This window comes from Cuculus canorus, chromosome 1 (genome assembly GCF_017976375.1).
Source record: "Cuculus canorus isolate bCucCan1 chromosome 1, bCucCan1.pri, whole genome shotgun sequence".
In the NCBI taxonomy this organism is placed as follows: domain Eukaryota; kingdom Metazoa; phylum Chordata; class Aves; order Cuculiformes; family Cuculidae; genus Cuculus; species Cuculus canorus.
The window spans coordinates 183,654,429-183,679,317 of NC_071401.1; the positions used below are offsets into that span (position 1 = coordinate 183,654,429).

Here is a 24,889-nt window from a genome sequence, read left to right on the forward strand (position 1 = left end):
TCACTACCATACTATAAACCTGTCTTTCAACCAGACAGGCCAGCTTGCCTTATGAATCTCCATTTTTCTCCTGCTCATTTGTACATAAGCTGCTTATAAAAGGCACAAAAAGCAAAAATGAATTCTCAGTCTCTGCCCTGTCTACTTCTAAACTGCAGAGGCTTACACTAAGTGTATTTGTCAGTTATTTCTTCCCTTTCAATACTTGGCAGTTAAATAACGAAGAAATACTTCTGGTTAGTAAATAACAATTCCAGTGCCAAATGTTAATGCAAGTATTGGAGCACTGTGACTGTGGTTAAGAAGTCCACAGGGGTCAGAACAAATATCCCGTGTTATTACAAAACAAATAACCTATATTACGCATTATTGCAGAAATACACAAAAAAACATGAAGACAAAAAATAATTATCACTAAACTGTCATACTAATTCATGCCAACTGTAGCCACAAGTACTGTATAATGGTTGGTGCTGTGGTACTGCAGTGCAGCTAACATTTCATACAGAGCAGGAGTCCCTTCTAGGAAGACATTAGCAGCTACCAAGGTCTTGCAATATCACAGATGTCCAAGTTTAGTAGTCCCTATCACCTCAGCATCTACGTGGACCTAAATGGGTGCATGGATATAGAAGTATCTGCCCCAAGTGGTGATACAATCTGTGGTTCTCTGCCATTTTTCTGCTGGACTTTTCAGAAACCATTTTCACCAGCTCTGTGTTTAGCTGGCTGGGAACTACTGACACGAGGCAGCCACATTCACATTACGTTTGTCACATATCTTCAGTTTACCTTTTAAACCAAAGCATAATACCATTTCATTTTTTCTCTTCATGAAATATTTGTCTGCTCCTAAGAAAAATTCATTTTGGTTTAATGACAGTTTGCTTATGTTTCAAGTCAATTAACAGACAACTTAGTCTGCAAAGTTCCAATTTATAACCTGGTTCTGTAATAAGTGAATTAACAAGCTGTTTGACCACACATCAACAGGATGTAACATTTAGCTCTGTGGAATATTTCTCTGCCAACTTTATGATAAAAACAAAAAAAAGATTTGCCCCACTGATATCAAATATATCTAATGTTTTTTCCCTTTGCAAAAACATATGCAGACAAATTTGAATCCTGTACTGTTTGAATGCTATAATTACAGAAAACTCATAGTTATAAATGCCAGAATTTGCAATGAAAACTCCAGCCAGGAAAACATTTTCCAGTGGGATCATCATGAAGCTCTTCCTGTCAAACAACAGTTTACTATCGTCTTAATAAGAGAATAACTTCAAAAAAATTCCACACTAAGGTTACTATCCTTTAAGAATACATGCATGTATATCTTGGTTTGCTTTGGGGGTTTGTTGTTTGATTTTTTTCCCAGTCAGACTACGTACAAAACAGACTTTAAAAACAATCCAAAATGTACAAATTCTCAGAAGAGAAGAGGCAAAGGATACTTTTGGGACTTGAAAAAAATAAGTTAAAGAACCTTCTTTGAAAAACTCTAACAAGCACCACAAAACCCGGATTCTAGTTTCTCATCCTTGGACGTTTTATACATTCAAGCCAGTGACCCGGGGCAGCCCAAATCTTCCACTTTAGGCTGGCATCACAGCCCACTTCCCTAAGTAAAAAATGAGCCACTATCTCCATTTCTCTCCGAAACTTCACTCCCATGAGCACTCAGCTTTCCTCAGTTCCCCCCTAAAAATACTACTATACAACTTGCTAACACCCTTGACCAGCCTGCCACTGAATTAGCAACAGAACAGCTCATTAATACATGACCTTTTTTGGTGTAATCGTATTCCATGGCAGTAATAATGAGAAGAAAGCTGCCCTCCCACACCAAGCTGAGCAGAAGGACACTGAACGAACCTCACTCAGAGGTACACTTATGGAGGTTCAGTTAACATGCTGATGACAACTGGAGTCAAACCAAAAAGTACTTGTTCTTTTAAGGCATTCCTCTACATCAACTAGAATGCTCTTAAGGAAAGCTTACCATAAAAGTAACAGGAAAGAAAAAACCAAGACTTCAGTACTCAACAAAAAATTATCTCTAAAATTATACAATATTTTAGAGAATATTAATAATAGAGAATAATTAGAGTTAATATTAAAGAGAAGTCCATTTCTGCCGCTTTGGCTTAATATTCTTTCTAAAGCTGTAAATTTAAAGCATATAGATGGAACCACTGAAATTATTTAAGTTGGCATAATCTTCTTTTGTCAGGTGTATTGAATTTACCTGTTAAAAAGTTTTCTACTTAAGAAGAAAATTTATGTGAACTTAAAACTTCCTTGGTCAATAAAGCTTTATTTTAGAAAGGCCATCCTTTCTAAAGGCAATTTTCTAGATAAAAAATCCAGTTAGGGATTGAATTTCTTCTGTAACTCAAAAATCCTCATCACAGGTCACAAGAAAATACAGAAGGATTTCATTTGACATAAAATATAAGACTTATTTCTAAGTGAAACATATATTATTTAAAAAAAAACCAAACAGAAGGACTGAAGAATTCATGTTACACTGTTATATATTAATAGGAGACTCATCCACATGAGGTTAGTAAATTGACCGCTTGCAAAACCAAACCACACTTTTACGTGAAGGTTCTTTTCTTTTAGTTCGCCTGGCTGTACAAAAGAGATAAATGGGGGGAGGCGTTGTCCTTTGTTCTAATTTATTATAATTGAGCTTGATTCCATTCTAGATCTTTAACTAAGAGGTTCTCACTATACTTTATCTTGCACTAAGCAGGGAAGAAGTGCACAGCTGGAATCCCCTGGGAACTCCTCTGAAGTTAAAGGCACATTGTGTTCTGCAGACTCATACCCTCAGAAGATACTCTGTTTCTCTCAACTCTATGTTAGAAATCTCTGGGATCTTCTTCCCCTGAGATGAGGCATACATCGTGGGCAGCAGAACAGGTCAGCACATGAAGAAGACACTTTCTAGTAAAGTCTGTGGAGCCCATATCTGGCACCTTATGTCATACAGCTGGAAAGGGACCAGATTGCACTCTGATGGAAACGTGTGAGAGGTGATCCCAGCAGCAGAACATAAAGCAGGAGCTAAATGCGAGTCTCACACTCAATGTGCAACACAACTCTCAGACATTCTCTTCCTACGATTGCCAATTCTGCAATGTTCATAACTATATTTAGACCCTAAGGATGAAGCAATATACAAATCATATTTTACAGTTCTAAATCAAAATGACGGGTTGTACTTAACATTATATTTATTTTCATGCAATGAAATGTGCTTAGTGTTTCTACTTGGTTTCGTTTTTTAAAAAAAATATTTGTCAAACTTTGCTCCACAGGATTAATACTGCAAATATTGCAGGTGTTAAATACTCTGATGGAAAGAAAGTAAAAAGAAGCAATTTATGAAATGGACAGCAAACCTAGCTATCTTCAAGGATTCATCCCAACACTTATATTGTCAAAATAGAGCAAGATAACCTCACAACAATTTTGAAGAAATCTTCCACAGCAGATGCATTTACTTCTACATGAGGATGCTGGTCATTCACAACACAATAAAATTATATTACAGATATTTAAGGTACATCTGGGCTTTTTATACCACCTAGCCTTCAGGACTTTGTATTCTTAAAGTAATTAAAGTTAAATGATCATAGCTTTAAAACTCTGGTTCTACAAATAATCCAGAGCACGCACCTCAGAATACTGAGGTATTATATTTTCCTACTATAAGCCAAGTGAACATCAGTTCAATTTATATTTATGCCCCATGTGGAGCTGGGAAGGTTTCAAGCATTTACTTGCAATGTAAATTTCAAAAACAAATTAAAATAATTACATGTTCAGTTGTATTAAAAATACCTAACACCACAATATCCATATTTTATGGTTCTTACGCTTTATTACATTTTCCGAAAGCCAAATTGAATTAACAACATTAGCACTAACAATTAGCATGCTGCCAGGAACATCAAGATTTGTATCAAAATATCTCTGCATGCCATCATTACAGCTCTTCATGTACTTCAGAAAGAAGATTAAAAGCATGATTGAAGAGGTTGTTAATGTTTTACATGAAGGTTCTTTTCTTTTAGTTCGTCCGGCTGTACAAAAGCTCATTTTGTTGATCTATCACTTTTCTGATTAGTCTGATGAATGAAGCATTGACTTACTTCTGCATACTTTTGTGGCATAACACAACTATATTAATTTAACAATTAATCAAAGACAGTGACATACTTAGGAAGATATAATTTAGTTTTGCTTATCAGTCTGCTTAGCAAGAGCAAATTCTCAGGCTCCTGTAAATGAAATACTGAAACTTAAAATGAAAGAAATGTCTTGTTCTGATTTAGTATAATTTGACTGCCTAAACACAAAGTTATTTATTACCAGACATCATTAAAATCTATAAAGTATTTCTTCTTTTCACCAGCAGTTCAAATAAACTGAAGGTCAAAACCAGTTTTAACTTAATTTTCTGTTTAATTAGTTACGATTTTTTCAAGGTTTATACCAAAAAGTGAACTTTTTTTTTTACAGATACTATTTAGCACTGGTCTACATTATATAGTTGCTTTTGCCTTGCATTTAATTTTAATTCATATTAAAAACTATCACCAGCATTAAATAAAAAACACTTTAATAAAATAATCTTCTAACCTTACCATAAAAACTAAAGGCTTAAAAAGTTTACTATCTTTTAATACTTTCATGATTTATATAAAACAAAAATATGTACAAAGCCCTTTTAAAGTACGCAAGAATACTAGATAAATAATTATATGTTATCAAATCACATTAATCCATTATTTTTATGGAAGTGCTCACAACTATGAAACATCTGCCTTAGAATTTGTTCTCACCAACTTCAACATTGCAAGGTTAACATCAAAACATAAAAAATGCATTACTTACTATAAAGTATTCAGATTTAAATGAGAGATTTTCCTAACTATATAGCTTTTAAAGAACAATCTTCATCTTGTATACATGCTTAACTAATATTCAAAATCCAAACCCTTATCACAGTTAAATAGGACACAGAGACTTATGCAGGAAAGACTACTGCTTTTCAGCTGCTGTTGGCTCAGTTATGCAGCCTCTAAAGAAAGAAAAAAGCTGGTTACTTGGAATTTATTTTTAAACTTGCTCAGAACCAAATGCAACTGCAAAATTCCACGTCTATGTAACAGAAGGCAAAGCTTCTGAATGCACTCAGAATTAACTTTCACACACAATCAATTGTGAGGATAAAGCAAAGATTAGGTCATCTAGCTACTGCACAGCCAAGAGTCAAAAGGGTAGTATAAGCATTTATTTCACAGCACTCAAGACTCACGCTCCCCTAATCATTAGTACTTAAGAGTTTGAGTTATTTTTCCCTTCAGCAACTCAACTAAATTAAGTGGATTTTTGCAAATGAGACACTGCTTGTCTTTCAGTCACAGCATAATGTAGTCTAGGCAATAAATTCTCTCCTACTGTGTGCTTCGCATTTACAATTCCTTAGCGATATCATAACTCAACATGGTAGTAAAAAATAATCAGTATTTATCTAGTGCCTGTGGATTAAAACTTTTCTTACACTGTTGAAGCACAGCAGAAGTTGGCTGGTTTTAGAGGTTATGAAACATACCCAAACAAGGAGCAACAGATTTCTTTTCACTGTTCCACAGTAGCCCAGCATTCCAACTATGATGAGGAAACAGCAGACTGCAATCATGACAGGGTGGACCACAGGAAAGTAAGTCAAAATGACAGCCTCCTCCACCCTAAAGCCAATCAGAAACATAATGAAAAAAGCACAATCACACAAAAATGGTAGAGTTAAAAAAGTAATATAGCCATTAAAATGAAAACAGTGGATTAGAAGATGTGTTATTTCCAGCACCTTACAAGTTTCACAGAAATCTCTTCTATGTGATTTTAAAGTCAAATGCTGCGTTTTGGTACCAGAAAGTAATGCATCATCTGAAATCTCTTTGGAACAAAGGCAATCTTCCTGTCCTGCACATGAACAGCATGCAGCACAGCGAGGCCTTATTCCATCACTAGGGCTCACAAGCACTGCTGTAATAAAACTAACAGCTAAACTAACTATACCTCTGGACTGAATAAAGTATTCAAAACTAAACAGTAATATAATATGGTTACATGTTGGCAATGGGGCAAAAGATCACTGTAAGAAGAGAAAGGCACAGGAATAAAGAGAGATTGAATTTATATCTTTCTCCCTTCTCTACTGTCAGTTGATGCCAGGAATCGTTGCAAAAATACACCTTTCAATAAAACAATAATTAGCTGAATGCTTATCACTAGAAATCCTAATTGGGAAACTTGCTATACAGAATGAACAACATATACCACAATCGATTGCCCACACAGATTAATAGGTTTACGGAAAGCCTTACCTTGTTTCTGCAGTTAAAGTAAGAACATTATTCAGGTAGTCTCTCATCCAAGCAGAAACACCCAATATGCTGATGGACATCAACTAAGAAGAAAATAGGAAATTATTTATCATGTGTTTACAAAACTTTAAAGATCATTCATAATTTAAGCAGAGGATCAATCATCAGTAGCATCTTTCATGCATTCATTTATCTGAACATAATATTATCCCCCAAACTGTAAATGTTTAGTTGGTTTGTTGTTTAGGTATTTAGGGAGCCAGTGACAATTATCTTCTAGTATGTATAATCGATACCTGAACACCACCCTGTCCACTCAGTGGAGTGATGCAACTGCTGGCTGAAGTCCCACCACTGCACAACATACCACAGGAACAACAGGGAGGGTTTATGCTGCTAAGGTCAACAACTCTTTCAGGGCTCATGGGAGTTACCAACAAGTCTGTATGAAACCATGAAGCCGTCTTAAGTATACAGCCAATGAAGAGTAAGACCCACGCAGGAAACAACGGTACTGATACCTCATGAGATTCAACAATGACAAGTGCAAGGTCTTGCACCTGCATCAGGGCAATCCCACGCATCAATAAAGGCTGGAATGAATGGATTGAGAGCAGCCCTGTGGAGAAAGACTCAGGGGTAATGGTAGCAGAAAAGCTGGACAGGACAGGAGCCAACAATGTGCACTAACAGTCAACCACAGGCCAACCATATCCCGGATTGTATCAAAAAAAGGGTAGCCAGCAGGTCAAGACAAAATATTGAAGATAAATTTGGTTACTTTGCTTTACAGAAGTGGTGCTGAGAACTAAGAAGAACATCCGAACCACACTCCTCAGCAACTTCTAGTAAGAGCCAGACAGTCCTGCTACAAAACCTGTACCATAAAAATGCTCACTTGCTAAATAATATTCTTCTTACTGTACCAGACTGGTGGACTGCCTAGCCCCTACTCTCCATTAGGAACTCACAGGATGCACTTGTTTTCTTCCAGCCCTTGGTATGCAGCAATACATTCCCGTACAGCAACAGGATGAAGTGGATTCCTTGGAAGAAGGCAAGGGATTGTTTCTTCAGCAGAGGTAAGATTTGGCAGACAAAACAGTCATCACAAGGATACTGGAGCCTGCAGGTTATTTGGAGTCAACAGGGAAATCACAGAGCAAATAGCTAAAAGGCAGGGGAGACAGAAAGGACCCTAGAGACCAAAAGAGCCCTGCCATTGAGAGAATTATTCAGTTTGCTAGATGAAAGGACTTGCCTACAAAGGCAAATCAGGAAGGAGAACTTTTATTTCTGCTTTGTCTGCCTGAGTTTTCTCTACCTAAGTATGTATTTTTGCCCAAATAAAATCAGTGAGGGGAAAGTCTAGACAGGTACATCTCCAAGCTGTGGCAAACACACAGCCACATAACTTCTACAAAAACACTTAATCACCGTACCATGGAACATGACTCCATTTTCACTTATCACGAACAGTAACTGGAAGAAAAGGACTGCTTCCTCTCCTAGGAAACATAGCCTTCACCAATAATGTAACTACATGAAGACTCTTTCAGTTTATAAGAACAAGCTCTCTACGAAAGGTCTCTCACTTCATTCAAAAAGCATTTAGCCATTTACATCTCCCCGGCTGTTGTTCTTCAGTGTAAATAGCTAACACCCAATTACTCCTGTTTCTTGCTGGAGGTAAGTTACACACAAGAAGATTCCTTCACCTGTAGCCCCATGAGAGCCAGTCTACAGCCCGCTCGCTCGCTCACTCACTCACCCGATGCCCTGAATGATCTCACCATCATTAATTCCTTCAGGTGTTACTGACTTCTGCTATGCTTACAACGCACATATGGTATCAACACGAGCCAGCTCAGCATTACTCTAAAAATGTACACACACAATCCCTTTATCTCACTGCTACACGGAGATACACACAGTTACCTGTGCAACACTCTCCTGCCAACCAGACAAATTACTTGGGAGGTATCTTTGGCACCATTTTGAAGAAAGGCCAAAATGAATTATTACTCTGAATGACCAGAAAGCCAGAGTGCTATAACACACTGGATTCATGCCCACGAAAGTCAGTTAACACTGTCAAACTGGGACAGCATAAAGACATGGCTCAGAAAGAGAACAGCCAAACGCTCAAGCAGCCCCACTTGAACAGAGGTCCGTAAAGAACGAACCATGATAATAAAGAAAAAAACAACAATAGGTTGATTAAGAAAAGGTATATTTTATGGCACATAACCTGGTGAGTGTTTGGTAGCTCTTCCCTACCAAACGGAAGAGCTGGGAAAGAAAAGCCATATTCTTTCCGATCAGCAAAAATCAGCCTCTGGGCAGGAATACCTGCAGGATGAAAGATGTGTTTGCAACACCAGACTACCCTGCATAATAATGACTGATGTTCAGTTTAGTGACAAAAGATCCTCAAGCACTAAATCATATCCATCAATCCACTCGCTCACCTGCTCCATAGCCACGGGGGAATCACGACAACAAGAACATGACATGCACACTTGACCTCCATGGCCTCCTGCCTACAACTCAGTATGCTGCACTTTAAAACACTAAGCATCCTCAAGTGCCACCTGACAATCAAGGAGGCTCCAGCCACTCACCATTTCACTCCACTCACCGCAGAGGCAGATCTTCAGCCAGCAGCACAGAAATTACACTAACACCAGCAGTACAACTCACCCCATAGGCTCAGTAGGAATAGTAACAACATCCTCCAACACCTCGGTGTACATCCAAGCGTATCAGCAAAGGGGAGCAACCACACTGCTGCAATTCATTGCCAGGAGATTTTCAATGAGTTATGGGCAGGGCCAAGGTCTCGATTACAGCATTTCTTGGTTCATTTAAAGGATGGAAAGATGGCAGCCTTAGAAAACTGGCAGCCTCTACTTCAGCCATTGATTTGTAACTAATTTCAATGTAAAATACAGTTAGAAATCTGTATCAAGCAATCAGGCTAAAGGACAGAAGTTTATGAGAACTAGAACTACCAAAACAATTCTCATCACATTAGCAATTACATTATTTCATCAGAAAGTTTTTATCCAGGCTTCTCTGATGGCAGCCAGTCTGCTGTGCTGTAAACAGTAGGCAGTAAAACATGGTTTTGTTGCAGCTAGCTGCAGAAGTTACTACAGGTTTCGTTCTGAACCGTCACAGTATGTTACGGAACCATCAACATGACACTGAAGAGTTTTCAAAACTGCCTGCTGTTTAATACTCTAAATATATTTTCACCCTGATTAAACAAAGGTAGTAAGTTACATTTTCATATACAAGCAATATGCAGGTCACACAATAACATTAACATTCCAAATTAATTTATAGCATAAAGGTTTTAATGCAATTAGAGCTTTCTTAGACAACCATACTACAATATCCAACAATGGACTATAACAACAACTATCAGGAGTGGTCATTTCCAAATATAGTTTAAATTGCCTTAGGAACTCTTTTACATAAATTACAAATCAAAATGAAAACATCAAATCATCTTTCATTCATTAAGTATATGTTTTAAGACTTTACTGCGACAGTACTACTAACCACATCTTTGGGGCCATACCTAAAACCAGAAATAAATCTGCATTTTCAATTAATAAACGAACATGAATTTCCATCATTGAGGGAGCAAGACCAGTTACTGTAGCTATTTAAACATTCGTTTTCATTCTCTCTTATCACCTTTATCAGTCTAACATCTTTATTTTTTTTACAATGAAAGCTGCTTTTCTCTAACTGGAGAGAAGGGTGGGTGCTTTTCATTATTAAATGGGAATAAACATTTACAGTATCTTCCACATTGAAAACCACACACATTTCTTTTTTTTCCAGATGGAACAAACAAGTTCAGGCCCCACTCTGGTACCTGTACAAAATGCTGACTAGCACTATGGAGTAACTTGCTTTGTAGAAAAAGGTTTCCAGCTCCAAGAAAATTATTTTCAAGATACAACAACATTAATCAGAACACATCCTTTAATTTTAGTAAACAAATAATCCTTGAGAACTTTTTCAAGTTAAAATTTATTTGTGTAACCTAAGCTGTGACTTACCAAAAGGGGGGCAAAAATCACTACCAGGTAATGAACAGAGCCTGCTGCAATGTTTTCACAGGATTTTCACAATTAAGCTCAATATTCAGATCACTGAACAAACACAGATGACTCAGATCCCTGGACTAACAGATGACTATATTTTTTTAGAAGGGAAGGGCATAACGGCGGGGGAGAGAGGGACAAGAGCCCTTGTTTTTTTGTATTACCTGGCAAAAGCATTGAAATGTTTATAGAAAGAAGGGCGGTCTATAATAAAGGGAATTCCCCTATTCCTCACTAATGCACCTTTTATTCTACAGACATGCCAACTTTTAGTTTCAGCTTAAGTTCCTACAAGGGGTTATGGCCTTGGTCCCCTCCCACTTGCAAACAGTTGAAGCATGTACTTATTTGCACTCTGAATCTGGGTTTGCTTGCACAGCTGCAACAGTGAGTTAAAAACCTGCCCCGTGTTTGGCACGGGCTGGAACTTGCACACTTTGCATTAAGGCAACTGCCAGAACCCTGACAGGCTGCTAACGGGCCACCCTCCTGGGACAGGCAAGCAAGTTTTTCAGCAGTTAGCTATGCAAGGATCCCATGGCAGTGCCATGTAAAGAACTGTGAAACAAGAGCTCAAATATGCAAACAAGTCAAGGTACAGTTCATACAACAGCCCGTTCTTCCAAGCGTCAGACCCAAGTATGAATTTCTGTGCTGCATCATGTAAAAATATGTTAAAGGCAAAGAAAGCTAAGAAAGTGCATATATTTCTGCATTTGTTCTCTCTGACTACCTTCACCCTATATTTCTTGTTAGGACACAATTGGTGCCTCTCTTCCCTCACAAGTAACCTCTCATCATCAAAACACCTTTTGCTTTAGGGGATGCAGAGGCATGTGCTGCTGATTATGGGTAACTCACAGCAATGTGCAGAGCTCAAGTGTCCAGATCCATATCACAATCCACACGCGTTTAAGATCAGATGCCTTCACTTACGCATAACACATTCATTTTTTTTTTTCCCCCCAAGAGCTTGTCTTTGTTCACAGACAGTAGTCAATCTCTCTTGGACCCACAGACAGCAGGCATGTAATTTTTAAACCCAGGGTACACAACTGGATAGGAGATAAGACTGTTTCCTATGGTTCATAGGACCTATATATCAGCTTGTTGTGAGGACATGACTTAACTCTCCTGTTTTACATGCGAATACCCATGAGCACATGAAGATTACAAAAATGAAACCGCATTTTTAAACTAAATCACACATTCTTATAAAACTACACTAAATTAAATTGTCCCCTATATTTTAGAAAGTAGCTACAAGAGACTGAAAGACAGGTATTATTCCTATAAGCTTGTCTAGCATATACCACAGAATCCTGGGATGATAAAAATTGTCACAGCACAAAAGCAACACCTGGGGATTCATGAATAACTGGGTAGCTATCTTCTACAGAAAGACACGCAAATTTAAAGGCAAAAAACAAATGCAATTGCCTGCAGGACAGATGGACCTTCCCAATCCTGCTGGAGATGACGGCTTACCAGTTTAAGCATACAGTTTGAAGTTTTTCTTTCCCCTTGAGCTATTGGCTCAAATCTAGTCAGTACCAGTCTATGCCTTCATCCTCAAGGTTGATACAATGAGCTCCATACAGCCGTGAGAATTACCCAAAAAAATGTCTGTGGTTTCATTTATATGCTTCTTAATTGGTATTCAGAAATCAATGTGATTTCCAACATTAGAGTGAGGTCTTCGTTTACTTTCTCCTTTTCATCATCACATCAAGCCACTCTTTTTCAGGATCATTTTGCAGAGACTCATATACCAATTCACTGTCGACACACCATGCAGGGAGAGCCGTGTAAACTATGAAGATATGTGGCATAAAATGTTATATAGAAGAAGACACAAAATTGACTTATGAATAAACACGGCTTTACTTTGTTAGAATATGACCTGATAGTGTAATGATGTTATATAAATACTGCAGCTTAAAGACATGAAAAAGTAAGAGACTTCTCAAAGACAAGAATTAAAAGTATTACTGGTCTTTCAAAACTCCTTCTATAGCTTGCTCTGCTGAACATATTCCTTTAAAAGACACTGTATTCCCATAGAACCAAGTGTATTTTCTTTATACAGGAATGCTAAGAAAATCAGGTTTCAATTACGCAAGTCTACACTGCAATCTCTAAAAGCAGAGCATACTGGCCTAGAATGAACCACACATTTACGCTGCTACAGGTACCCAGACAGGCAGTGTTCATTTCAACGGATATTATCAGTCACGTAACTACCTTAAAAATTTGACCCTTACTCTATTCATTCCAAGAATGTACAAAACCCACTAATGTGACTGGAAGTTGGAAAGCAGAAGAAACACCTCTACGCAGAATTAGTTCCAGGGAAGGACGGACAGTGGACAGACTGATTTTTTGTTTTTCCTCATGTCACAATAGATTTGAAAAACGAAGCAAAAAATTACAAGATTCAACACATACATTTGAGGTTGGAAAAAGAAGCAAACACAATTTCACTGCTTCCAACCACCCTAAGTGCTTCCTTGCACACCATTAATAGTCTCTTGCTCTAAACCCTCAGGTGGTATATGTAGCCAAAACTAGAAGGTTTCAATGTGCAAAGTATTCAAAACAAAAGTAAAACTAACTGGAAGCTGGCTCTTCTTTCTTTTCATATGATTTTTTTTGTTCATGAGCACAAATTCAAGATAGATGCAAAATAATTCCCACTACCTGCCAGGAGTGTTTATTAGCCACAACCACATGATGGTCTAAATTAGATGGTACTTCTACTTAAGCGAAGGAAAGCTTAGGCTTAGGCGTTGCTCAACAGAAACAGCATATCCCCAGGCAGTAAAACCTCATAAGGTGAAGGATGTGGAAACGTCCCTGGCTTGGCTCAGGCTTCCAGTGACACTATTAATCACCCATTAAGAGATCCTTACCACCTATGACAGTCATCTGCAACTTACAACCGTGATTTGCCCAAGCCACTACAGTACAGTCAACCCCAATTACAAGTGACACAACAGCAGCTGCTCCTCCTTTCTACCTCATATGCTCACTAGAAAAATTAAAAAAAGAGGCAGATCTGGTAGTTTTCTCACAGCAGAAAGTCTGTATAGACTTTCCTGCGTGCTAGCTACTTTTTGCTTTTTCTTCTAAATGAGAAAATTGACAAAAAAAGTGTTGCTTTCACTTGCACCTACCATCACTACCTAGTTTACGAAAAATATTTTTAAAATATTTTTAAAGAACACATGGCTGAGCTGCCAAGAAAAGCAAAACAGGCCTGTGCTTCTCAAAACTATTGCTTTGCTTAATCCTCTACTAGCATAAGCAGCCAGGAGCAGCCAGGACACTGAATTTTTCCTGTAGTCAGCACTATTTTCTAGTTCCTGTTCTAGCACAACCCCTAGGGGCCACTGCCCTCTGACAATCTCCTGTGCTGTGCCTGTGCCATTATTACTGGCTGGCAGTGTTCTATGACTGAAGGTCTCCCTAGCACAAATGTTTGCAAAGGTGGTTTAATTGGGAAAGAGACCACAGCAAAGTACAGAAGAACAATAGCTACATCACAAAATGTGGTGAGGAGGATTTTTGTGAGGACAAGCTATACACTGTTCAAAAGAAATGAAGATGCTCATGTTACATCCATGACTGGTACTGAGCTGGAACAGTATGATTTACAGCTGATACAGAAAAGCCCCACCAAAAGGAAAGATCCTGCAGTTTCATAACCTGTATAAAATATGTTTGCCGAGCTATCAAAACTGAATTTCTGTTGAGTCCTGACACACCGTTCAAAGATAATGAAGACCATTATTGCCACTAAGAAGAGAAAACTAAGAAACAGTAGGAGCATGTCTTCTCTCAAGCACTACTAAGACAATCCACTTAGTTAAGCACCAAGTCTTGACTACATGATACCAAATCATGCATTTTTGGAGGTCCTTGCTTTTTATTGGGCTGTCCAGCATGTAATATTCTGCAGATAGCAGTGCTACAGAGTATAAGATGACATCTGCAAAAATCAAGCTGGATCTCTCAGATTTATAAACTACCTTAAGCAACACTCATTTATACATAAGGATGGCAGCAGAATGAAATTAAATGTTAACCGCTGGATTTAGTCTGACGGACACTCCTTGTCCAGGGCATGGTCAAAGAAATTCTTACGAAAATACAAGACTGAGTAAGTCCTGAAACTGCAACTCACATGGCTCTGAAAGAGCAGAGTCCTGATCTATTCACATCCACAAAACCAATGTTTTCCTGGAGCAGTAAAGGCAGTACATTTATTGGTCCATTATCAAAACATGAGGAACTGCTAAAACACAGAATTAGGTTTCCAGTTTATTGTTCATGAATTATTTACAGCTAAGCAGCCTCTAGGCCAAAACTGACAAAAAGCATACCTAACACCACCTGCCTCCCTCTCATGTATGCACGGGTATATGGTCCTACCATTCCACATCCCAGCTCATCAGCTGAGCCCAGTAAAAACTGCTTTTCTTTCTGAGAGCTGTACACTTATGAGCAATGCTCTGGAGAAGTTACAAGGATGGCAGCGGAGGGACTGATAAGTTCTATACTTCTGGTTCTGCAGGCTCCAACAGCAACTAAATTATGAAAATGTCAATGTGTGCAGCAACTATCAGCATATTAAGTTTTTCCGCAAGATAGGTGGTCAGACAAACCAGTCCTATTACGAGCAACATCTTCTTAAAAGAGCCTCATGTGCACAAGCCTGCCCTCGCCAGGCTGGCAATGACAAACGCTAGAGTCCCATCATATGCACGCTGGGAGAGCTGCACACAGGACACACTTGAAGCTTACTTTACATGTTCTGTTCTAAGAAGCTGACAATCAGATTGTACCAGACAGTGACTACTGACTCTTGCACAACTTCTGTCAAGACTTCAAAATCTTCAAGCCCCCAGCTTTAAAGAGAAAGTAATCCTTTTTGTACGTGTGGTTAAACCTACTGCTGGAAACCACCACAGTGAAACAAGGAGAGACTGTCACCCTATTCCAACTCGGACCTTCAATCAAGCCGTGATTTTAAAAAGTGAATATATGTTGTTTGCACATCTTCACTGTTTTCAGCCCAACACTCAAAACTGACACAGCCACTGCGCACCTTATCCACAGGCTTGAAGCCATGTGGAAGCAAGTCCTTGGGAAGGAAGAAAGCAAGCAAGAGAATGTGCAAAACCCTCCAAGACAGAGCTGTAAGAGAACCACACACATGCATCCCCGATCAGGAGGTCTGTACAGATGCTGGAATCATGCATCATTTTCATCTTTAGCCACTGGAATAGATCCTACCACGCGTAGGGAGCAGGAAGAATAAGGCTACACGTTTTCAAGGGGCTGATCTAATCTAAACTTCCCGACATCCAGCCCATAAGTTGGTCTGGTATTTATCAAGGTAAGCACTAACAAAAGCAATAGGAAAGCTAAAGTTTTCCAAACAAAAGCAAGAACAACTGCAAGGGGAACTCACAATCCCCACCCCAATGGGTAAGCACCTGCTGCCAGAAGAACTTTTCACAAGAAAATTCTGCCCCATGGGTCATGCTCAGAAAAGCCAGTGGCAAAACTCCCACTGAGCCCAACAGGAAAAAAGTCAAGCTCTGACAGAGGAGGAGATAGAGCAGATCTCACTACAACAAGCAGCTAGTAGCAGATTTATATTTAGCTGCTGCTAAATACACATCTGAACAGGACCAGATTGGAAGCAGAAAGGGTTTTTTCAACATGCATTCCTCCAAAGAAGTCTGATAGAAGTGCAATACATTTAACTACCCACCCACCACGCATCCTATTTCTTATCACACAGTTTTGACCGACTCAGGGGGTTTTGACTTAGTAATTTGTTTTGAGCAAAACCACTGCATTCATCTGCTTTGTAAAGTGCAGAGAACTCAAAATGTACTGGCAAATTTTTCATCTGAGTTCCAACACCTTTAATTTTTTAACATTATGGAAGATAGCTTTAATTCTTTGTAGCATCTGTAGTGCAAGTGATGCTATACCGGCACTTATGATTTCATTACATATTCACATGCTTCACCACTATACAGATTTTACTTAGCTACTTGGGTGTAATTTCCAGTGTTCTGGCCTCAGCTAGGAAGACTAACTACAGATATTTTTTTGTATTTCAGGGACAAGCATGAGAAGTTACCATTTTCTTCACTAGGACTTCTCATACCCCAACAGACTCAAAGGATTCTTTTTCCTATATGACTGGGGGTGGGGCAGAGGGAAATGACACTTTCTAGTTAAGGGTGATGCAAGACATTATCTAATGAGCAACAAAATTTAAAGAATAAGAAGTTATTTCTAGCCATGAATGTTTTAAACGTAACCTAGACATGAATTAAGAATGAACAAAGTTAACAGCAGCACAGCATTACAGATGTAGTTCGCTGCTCCGCTGCCAAGCTCAAATGCCCTAAGCAGCTCCACGCCCGAGGTCCACAAACAGAAAAACACATGAACTAAACAATAAAAAGCTGAAAGGAGTAATCTGGCATGGGAAAGAACTTAAAATCTGAGCGAAGATGGCAGACACATTTAAATCGCCCAGGTGGGACCCACATCTCCCTAGAGAGGAACTACAACACAATGCACTAGTCCCATCCAACGATAAGGGTAGGCTTTCCTGCACAAGGAAAGCATCTCAGGACTGAGAAACGAAGCACTCAGTTCCAGCACCAAGGCCCTCATTCACCACACAGCAGATCAACAGACATAGCATCAGGGTACACAGCCACATGCGTAACCTGGCGATCACCTAAATGGCTGCTTCAACTACAACAAGCTGTCACTGAATAATAAAAGTGATGGGACACAGCAGGCAACAGGCATGAAGGGCAAGAGAAAAGAGCAGAGTAAGTTTAAGGGGACAGAGGTGAGTTAAGGTGTGAATGGGAATGGATGAGGACTGCTCAAGGCAGGAATTACAGAAACCAGAAGAAAGCGGCAAAGAGGTGAACAGCAGGACAAGATGTTTTCAATCATGTGGCTGTTAGTTCACTCAACTCTAACAGCATATGTGTAAAAAGCCAAAGCTGAACTCAAGTCATCTGAACCCTGGCAACCTTGGTCTTACTCAAAAGAAAATACAGACTTTCAGATTTTGTACAGTATCCAATGAAAACCATGTCTAATGCAAGAAACAATAACATCCTTTTTTTAAAAAAGAAAGATCTCCTCATTTTCTATTAAAGGGCTTTATTCCTACATGCAATACAGAAAGAATTTATTTTTCACCTCTGTTAAATGCAGTATACAAAGCATATACCATACTTTCAACAGATTTTCAGATCACCTGCATTACACAAAAAGGACTATTCTGTACCAAATGCTGTTTAACAATTTTCACTCTCATTCATACTCTGATCTCCACTTAATTTTCCATAATCATGGGCTTTCACCTCAATTCTATTACAAACTAAGCATGGCCCATGTTTTATCCCTGTATCATTTAAGTCTACAGCACCTTAAGAGTCAGCTGTTGTGAACAGTTGTGGGATGTCGTGCCTTCTGCCCTTTTGTTCCCATATACATATGCAGAATAAGTCTCAACTATATAGGTGAAGGATATTTCATCTGGTGCAAGGACTGAGCGAGCTCCATCACGCTGTTTGTCCCGAGCTGTAGAAGTCTAAGAGCAAGAGTTGATCTCACCCTCTTAGGCTGGAGAACGAGAAACAGTGCTGCTATACATACAAGTTCTGACTGAAAATGAAAGAAATCACCGCAGGCCCTGTCTGCCAGTTAGGATCTGGCCACTGAAAACACAAGAAAGACTCTGAGCAAGGCCTTTGCAGACCAGCTGACTGTTCAGATACCTTAAAAGCTGCGAGTTCAGTTCGGGTCATGGGATGCTCCCTGTCAGGAATCCACAGCACCCGTGAATATTTCCCTCTCTACATACTAGAGGTGCACAAATTCACACGTGTATTTTTAACACTAGGTTAATACCAAATCTAATTTTACTTCCAACTAGTTTCCAAAGCCTTTTATTTATTTTTTTCCCTTCCAGAAGCAACCAGTATTCCTGCTCGGGAAGCGCCTGGCGCACACCCAGGGCACGCAGGTGGCTCCCACCCAGCACCCAGAGCAGGGACCCCCGCCACCTGCTCGAGCGGCACCCCGGGTCGCTGCACTCACCCAGAAGAGGAGGTTGAGGGCGTAGAGCAGGCAGCGCAGGCACTTCACCGAGTCCTCCCTGGCCATGGCGAGACCCCGCGGGAGACAGCCCCATCCTCTCACCACATCCTCCCTCCCGAGCCCGGACCGCCAGCGCCCTGCGGAGCAAGAGGTGGAAAAGGAGCCGGTGAGTGCCCGGGAACAAGAGCACAGGTGGAGGAGCCCAGCCCAGCCTAGCAGAGCTCAGCCCAGCTCAGCAAAGCCCGGCCCAGCCCAGCCCAGCCCAACTCAGCCCAGCTCAGCAAAGCCCAGCCCAGCCCAACTCAGCCCAGCAGAGCTCAGCCCAGCTCAGCAAAGCCGAGCCCCAGCCCGAGAGCCGCAGACCCCGCGAGGACGCCGTCAGCGCCCACCCCCGGCAGCCCCCCCCGCTGCTCCCGGACACTCTGCTGGGGGTGTTTTTTTTTAACGCAAACTAAAGCCGCGGGAAGAGGAGCAGCCGCGGGCTGTCCCGAGCGGAGCGGAGCGCGGCGGAGGCGCCGTCCCGTCCCCGCCCGGGAGGGACGCGCTGCTCCCGGGGACAGTGGCCACTCCACCGCTCGGTAGCCCCCCTCCCTCCGTCACTCACTCACTCACTCACTCACTTGCTCCTGCGAGGACTCATCGGGACGGAGCGAGGCAGCACGGAGCCGCGGCGCCCATGCCCAGCGGGCGCCCCCGATCCCCGCCGAGCCCGGCGGCCGCGCCAGCTGCCCCCTCGCCGCCCGCGCATGCGCGCCGCCTGCCCGCAGGGTCCTAGCGCCGCCCGCCCCGCCGGGGACCGCAGCGAGGGGGCTGTTGGGGCAGGGTGCGGGCTGGGGGCACGGGCCGCGGGGACCGGTGGAAGGGACAGCTCGGGGCTTGCCCGAATTGCATAGAGTCATAGAATGGTTTGGGTTGGAAAAGACCTTAAAGTGGGAGGTGTCGCTGCCCACGGCAGGGGGGATGGAACTAGATGATCTTTAAGGTCTCTTCCAACTCAAAAGCATTCTAAAGCCCATGCAGTTCCACTCCCCCAACATGGCAGCGACACCTCCCACCAGACCAGGTTGCCCCATCCAACCTGGCCTTGAACACCTCCAGGGATGGGGCAGCCACAACTTCCCTGGGCAACCTGTGCCAGTGTCTCACTACTCTCATCTTGAAGAAATTCTTCCTTATGTCTAGTCTAAATCTGCCTCTCTCCAGTTTATAACCATTCCCACATGTCCTATCAGTACGAGCCCTTGTAAAAAGTCCCTCCCCAGCTTTCTTGTACCCCCTTCAGGTACTGGAAGGTCCCTATTAGGTCTCCCCAGAGCCTTATCCAGGCTTAACAACCCCAGCCTGTCCTCAGAGCAGAGCCTGTCTCTCAGCCTGTCCTCAGAGCAGAGGTGTTCCAGCCCTCTGATCATCTTTGTAGCCCTCCTCTGGACCTATTCCAACAGCTCCATATCCTTCTTATGTTGAGGATTCCGGAACAATACTCCAGATGAGGTCTCACAAGAGAGGAACAGAGGAGCAGAATCACTTCCCTCGACCTGCTGGCCACACTTCTTTTGATGCAGCCCAGGATGCAGTTGGCCTTCTGGTCTGTGAGCACATATTGCAGCTCATGTCGAGCTTCTTGTCAACCAGCACCCCCAAATCCTTCTCTGCAGGGCTACTCTCAATCACATCATGCCCCATCCTGTGCTGAAATCGGGATTGCCCCAACCCAGGTGTAGGACAATGCAGTTGGCCTTGTTGAACCTCATGAGGTTCGCATAGCCCAATTCTCCAGCTTGTGCAGGTCCCCATGGATGACATCCCGTCCTTCTGGTGTGGCATCTGCACCACTCAGCTTGGTGTCATCTGCAAACTTGCTGAGAGTGAACTCCATCTTTCTGTCTATATCATTGATGAAGGTATTAAACAGCACTGGTCCCAGTACAGACCCCTGAGGGACACCATTTGTCACAGACCTCCATCTGGACATTTTGCTGAGAACCTAAGTCTGGTCATTAACAGCCCGGCACCCATTCCCCACCATTAAACAGCAAATTTAGAAGTGCAACCATATTGGGGCTATATTATTCCAGAAACAGGCAAAATCTTCTGTTATTATTTAGGCAAAACACTGTTGGTTTGCCCCATGCTCTGCATATTACATAGAGTTGCCACAACTAAGGTGAAGAAGTCACCCTGCCTCTGAAGTCTGTTAAAGTGTGCGCGCATCTGGTGGTTACGGTGGTGAATTCCTACTGATGTCTGTATATATTGCTCGATATTTTAACAACAATATTTATAGCTTAAAAGGTAGGGTTATACGCAGATTAAGAAAGAATTTTCCATGACTACGTTTAAAGGTGTTGCAGTGCCACCACCACAAAAAATAGGAGAAAATACGCAGAAAAATATTTCTTAGCTAGAAGAGGAAAATGGTTTTCAGTACATGTTATATAGAGACTGTTTCAACAACTGCTAGAGAAAGCTGAGAAGGAAGAAAAAAAGATGTAATGGATGGAATCTAGCTCTTGTGAGGTTAAAGAAAAATCTGTTTCTTGAAGCACTAAACATGTGTTGAAAAAACGTGCAAACTCCAGATATGCAAGTGCTTGTCACTGAGGCTATTGGTGGGATCTCACTTCAGCTTTCATTTCAATGATTTCATGCCATTGGTAATGAATTGGGGCACACAGACTCTTCAGGTGTATTTATCTCTCCTTGAAATGGACATGGATGGACATAAAATCCCATGCAACAGGGATTTTATGCCAAATTTATAGAAGCAAAACTGATAGTAAAGGTGAACAGACTCAGTAATGTTGCAGAAATGTGGTGTGTGAAGATTTTTTTTTCTTGAAATTTGCTAAGCTTTAACCACTATTTTGATCCTCTTTTCTGGTATAAAGAGCCTCTCTGGGAAGTGCAGTATGCCACATTTCTACTCTTCAGTGAACAGTGCTAATTTCATAACTAAATAAGGAAAACTGAGCTAAGATGGATACTGTTAAAAGGTGACATTGTACATTCATTGCGCTGTTTACATACCATTCATTCCTCTTATTACTGAAGACTTCACATAAAAACAGTCAGCAAGACAGATCTTGAATAGGTATGATATTTTCAGTGAACCCATGCAAGTTTACAAAAATAGTATCTGTTTACAACTGAGCTTCAGCATTGTCTGAGGACAATAGTCTGTTATAAATCAGATTTAAAATAATTGAGGTTGTGTTTGCATTCTTGACTGTTCCTTGTGAGAGAACAGATCACCTGAGCACTTTTTTTTATAAGAAATGCACTACAAAAATAGTCAGTTATCTTACACAGAGCAATTTTTCTTTAAACATGCTTTAAAGAGAAAAGGAGAAGTTGTTCTTGCTTTTTTGGCCTAGAGCTGAACTACTTCTAGTTCATAAGGAATTTGAGGAAGGGAAAAAGAAAACCAGTGTGTTAGACTTTTTGCTTGTTAAAAATCCCACTAACAATGACACTTCAAGATTTTGTCTCGGAGTTTCCATTCTTTGAGGTCTTTGGTCATAAGATGCTCTCAGACTAACTTTTTAAAATTCTGTTACAGTAACTCCATTACAAACATAAAGAGGATTCCTTAGTTGGTGATTTTTTTTCTGTCCTTTTGCTCTTAGTTAAATTATTATTTGTCCAGATTTTACTCAAAACCTAAAGAAAACAGGTCCTATTTATGAATGTCTGCCAAATGCTATAGGGCTCAGAGGAAGGTCCCTTTGGAATACTGCTTTCTACCAGGCTGTCAAACTTCGTGAAATTTCCATGATGTCAATGCTGGGAAAGAAATACACAGAAAGTTCCCATGCATTCAAAGCAGTAACTAAACTGGAAATATTAGCTGATCACCCCAAAAGCATCAGAGAAACTACTGTGCTGCTTCAGTACATGTGGTTTGTTTTTTTTTTTCCTTTAAATTAAATAGCTTAGATTTTATTTGGGGCAAGACAAGAGGATACTTTTTACAAACAGAAGTCTAATGATGAAGCTCTTCATATTTATAATTCTTTGAAATAAAAGTTTGTTGTTAGCAAGTAATGCTTCTCTAATGTGTAGCACAGAAACATATAAGCATGACAACTATCGAAGCCTTGTGGATCGGTATTGTTTGCTTGGATTCTGCCGTGTCTAATAAACTACAAATTGTGAAGCTTTTTTGTCCTTGACAGAGAATCAACAATAGCTTTCAAATATTAATTATGTAGACTTAAATAAAGTGTTTGTGATACAGCCTTTTCATCAATGGCAGGAGACGGGGACGGAAATACCAATAACACTGATAATCTGTCTTTCCTCTGCTTAACTGCCTTATTTAATTTGATGTACAGAAACTTAATATCCGTAAGCTAGCCTCTCTTTGTCAAATATGCTTGAAATTGGCCTACAGGTTCAAAAGCTGTTAGAACAGCATGGACTGGCATATGTCTGTGTAAATACTACAGTATGATCTCGTAAGCCCTTCTTCATCAGGAAACCTGACTAAAATAGGAGCAGATATTAAAGACACCCATTCAGCACATAGCTGCAAGTGTATTTATTTTAAACTACACAAGTAGCCTGATCAAGTGGAACAGCATTAGGTGCATGTGTAAATTTATAGGTGATAATTGCCTGATACTAGATGGCAGGAAACTTTATTGCTGAAAAAGCAATGAGTTAAATTAATGTCCTTTTATATGCTGCCATAAAATTTAAAGTTACTCAGATGAGTGCTGAAGAAAGGAACATGCATGTGGATGTGCTTTGGCACATATTCATTTTAATTCTGTTTTTTATCTACTCAACTCGGTCTATTCCAATAAGCGAATTTTTCATGTACTGATTTATTTGCAAGGTTCTAGTATAAGCTGGAAATGCCTTTGATAGCACCAGGGAAATTCTTAATGAGTTAATTTTAATATATTGGTTCCAGCTGCACTGTCTGTTATTTCTGAAAATTCTGCGATCCCTGTAATTTTTGCAGTATTTGTAGAGTTTTGAGGATATTTAAGTCATTCCTTTTTATACAGAGCTTTTTAATTGCAAGTCCTTGCCAGGTATTGCCTGGCAGGCAATTTCTGTAACTGGCATCTATCTGCAATAAGTAATTTGCATGGCTTACAGTGCTGATGCTCTGAAGATGGATTTCTGAAGCTAGTTGGTGGCTTGTCAGTGTCTCAAATAGGTATCTCACCACTTTCGTGTTGCTTTCTCAGTGTGTTACTTGATTGTAATAATATTCTTTGGTCCTGTCTGCTTAGGTGAGCTCGTTCTTAGCTAAACTAAGGTCTGTCTGCTCCTTTCCTTAGACTCAGGACTTCCTAGTTTTCATAACTTTTTTTCTTTTTGCTTGGTACCGTGCTTAACTACTCTGGCTCCTCAGGTCTGGTTTGGCTTCGTTCTTGTCTGGTTTGGCTTTGCTCTTGTCTGGTCCTAAGCACTGATTATGACTGGCAGCATTAATGTACAGGGCAGGATGGACATTTGTTGAAAAACAAAATTCTCAGATACACAAATATCCCTCTATAAAACTGAAAGGGTACTTAGTTGACTCAGGAATAACCTGTCTAGAGCATACAGCTATACATCCTGTTTATGGCAGGAGCAGCATTGCTCAAGACGATGAGGTAAAAACTCCCCTCCTTTCTGTTGAAACAAAGACATGAAAAGACACCAACTTCTTCTACTCTGTAAAATTTTGTTCTATTTGAACATGAAGAAAACAATCTGGAATAAATTACCACTTTGAATAAATAAAAACAGAAGATTAAGAGATTAAAATCATAGACTTGACAAATGTTACTCTGGGCTCAGTGGGCTCTTGCAAATGGGCTTCCTGCTTCCTAGTTCAGCAACTTTCTGTGGCTATTGAAATAATACCTCAGCAGATATTTGGCGGCAGGAGTGGGAACGACACATGACTCTAGAACAGTTTTCCTTCTCTCCATCATTCCAGAGGCTTTGCTGCAGGTCTGCTCTCCTCTCCCCTCAAAAAGCTCTTAATTTGAGCCCAAGATGGATGAATCTCTAAGCACCATGATCTGACCTCACAGCTGGTCCCTTCCAACCTAAATTACTCTCGAAGCCGATGCTTCTACCTCTTTCCTCTCTGTTTCCTGTCCTGGTCATCAGTGTCCGTCTAGAAGCTCCTCTGTGTCACCTTGTGGCTGAGGACCAATCGCCTCTTTCTTCCTTAACTAGAGACAGCATCAGCAA

General features: G+C 40.6%; 1 protein-coding gene across 6 annotated transcripts in view; it reads right to left on the minus strand.

Moving 5' to 3' along the window:
• The window catches only part of TSPAN12 (tetraspanin 12), a 43,277-nt gene extending 23,826 nt beyond the window's left edge, over window positions 1-19,451 (minus strand). For 2 of the 6 annotated variants that reach the window (XM_054076316.1, XM_054076279.1), the window contains exons 1-4: window positions 19,309-19,451; window positions 18,689-18,825; window positions 6,411-6,493; window positions 5,636-5,771 (exon numbers count right to left, since the gene is read on the minus strand). In XM_054076316.1, coding sequence (XP_053932291.1) covers window positions 5,636-5,771; window positions 6,411-6,493; window positions 18,689-18,754 — 285 coding nt within the window. In that variant the 5' untranslated portion in view covers window positions 18,755-18,825; window positions 19,309-19,451. Of the gene's footprint in view, window positions 1-5,635; window positions 5,772-6,410; window positions 6,494-17,584; window positions 17,620-18,688; window positions 18,826-19,296 lie in introns of all 6 variants that reach the window. The other 4 variants (XM_054076321.1, XM_054076289.1, XM_054076298.1 and 1 more) reach the window with 4 other exon arrangements.
• Between the last annotated feature and the right edge of the window lie 5,438 nt (window positions 19,452-24,889).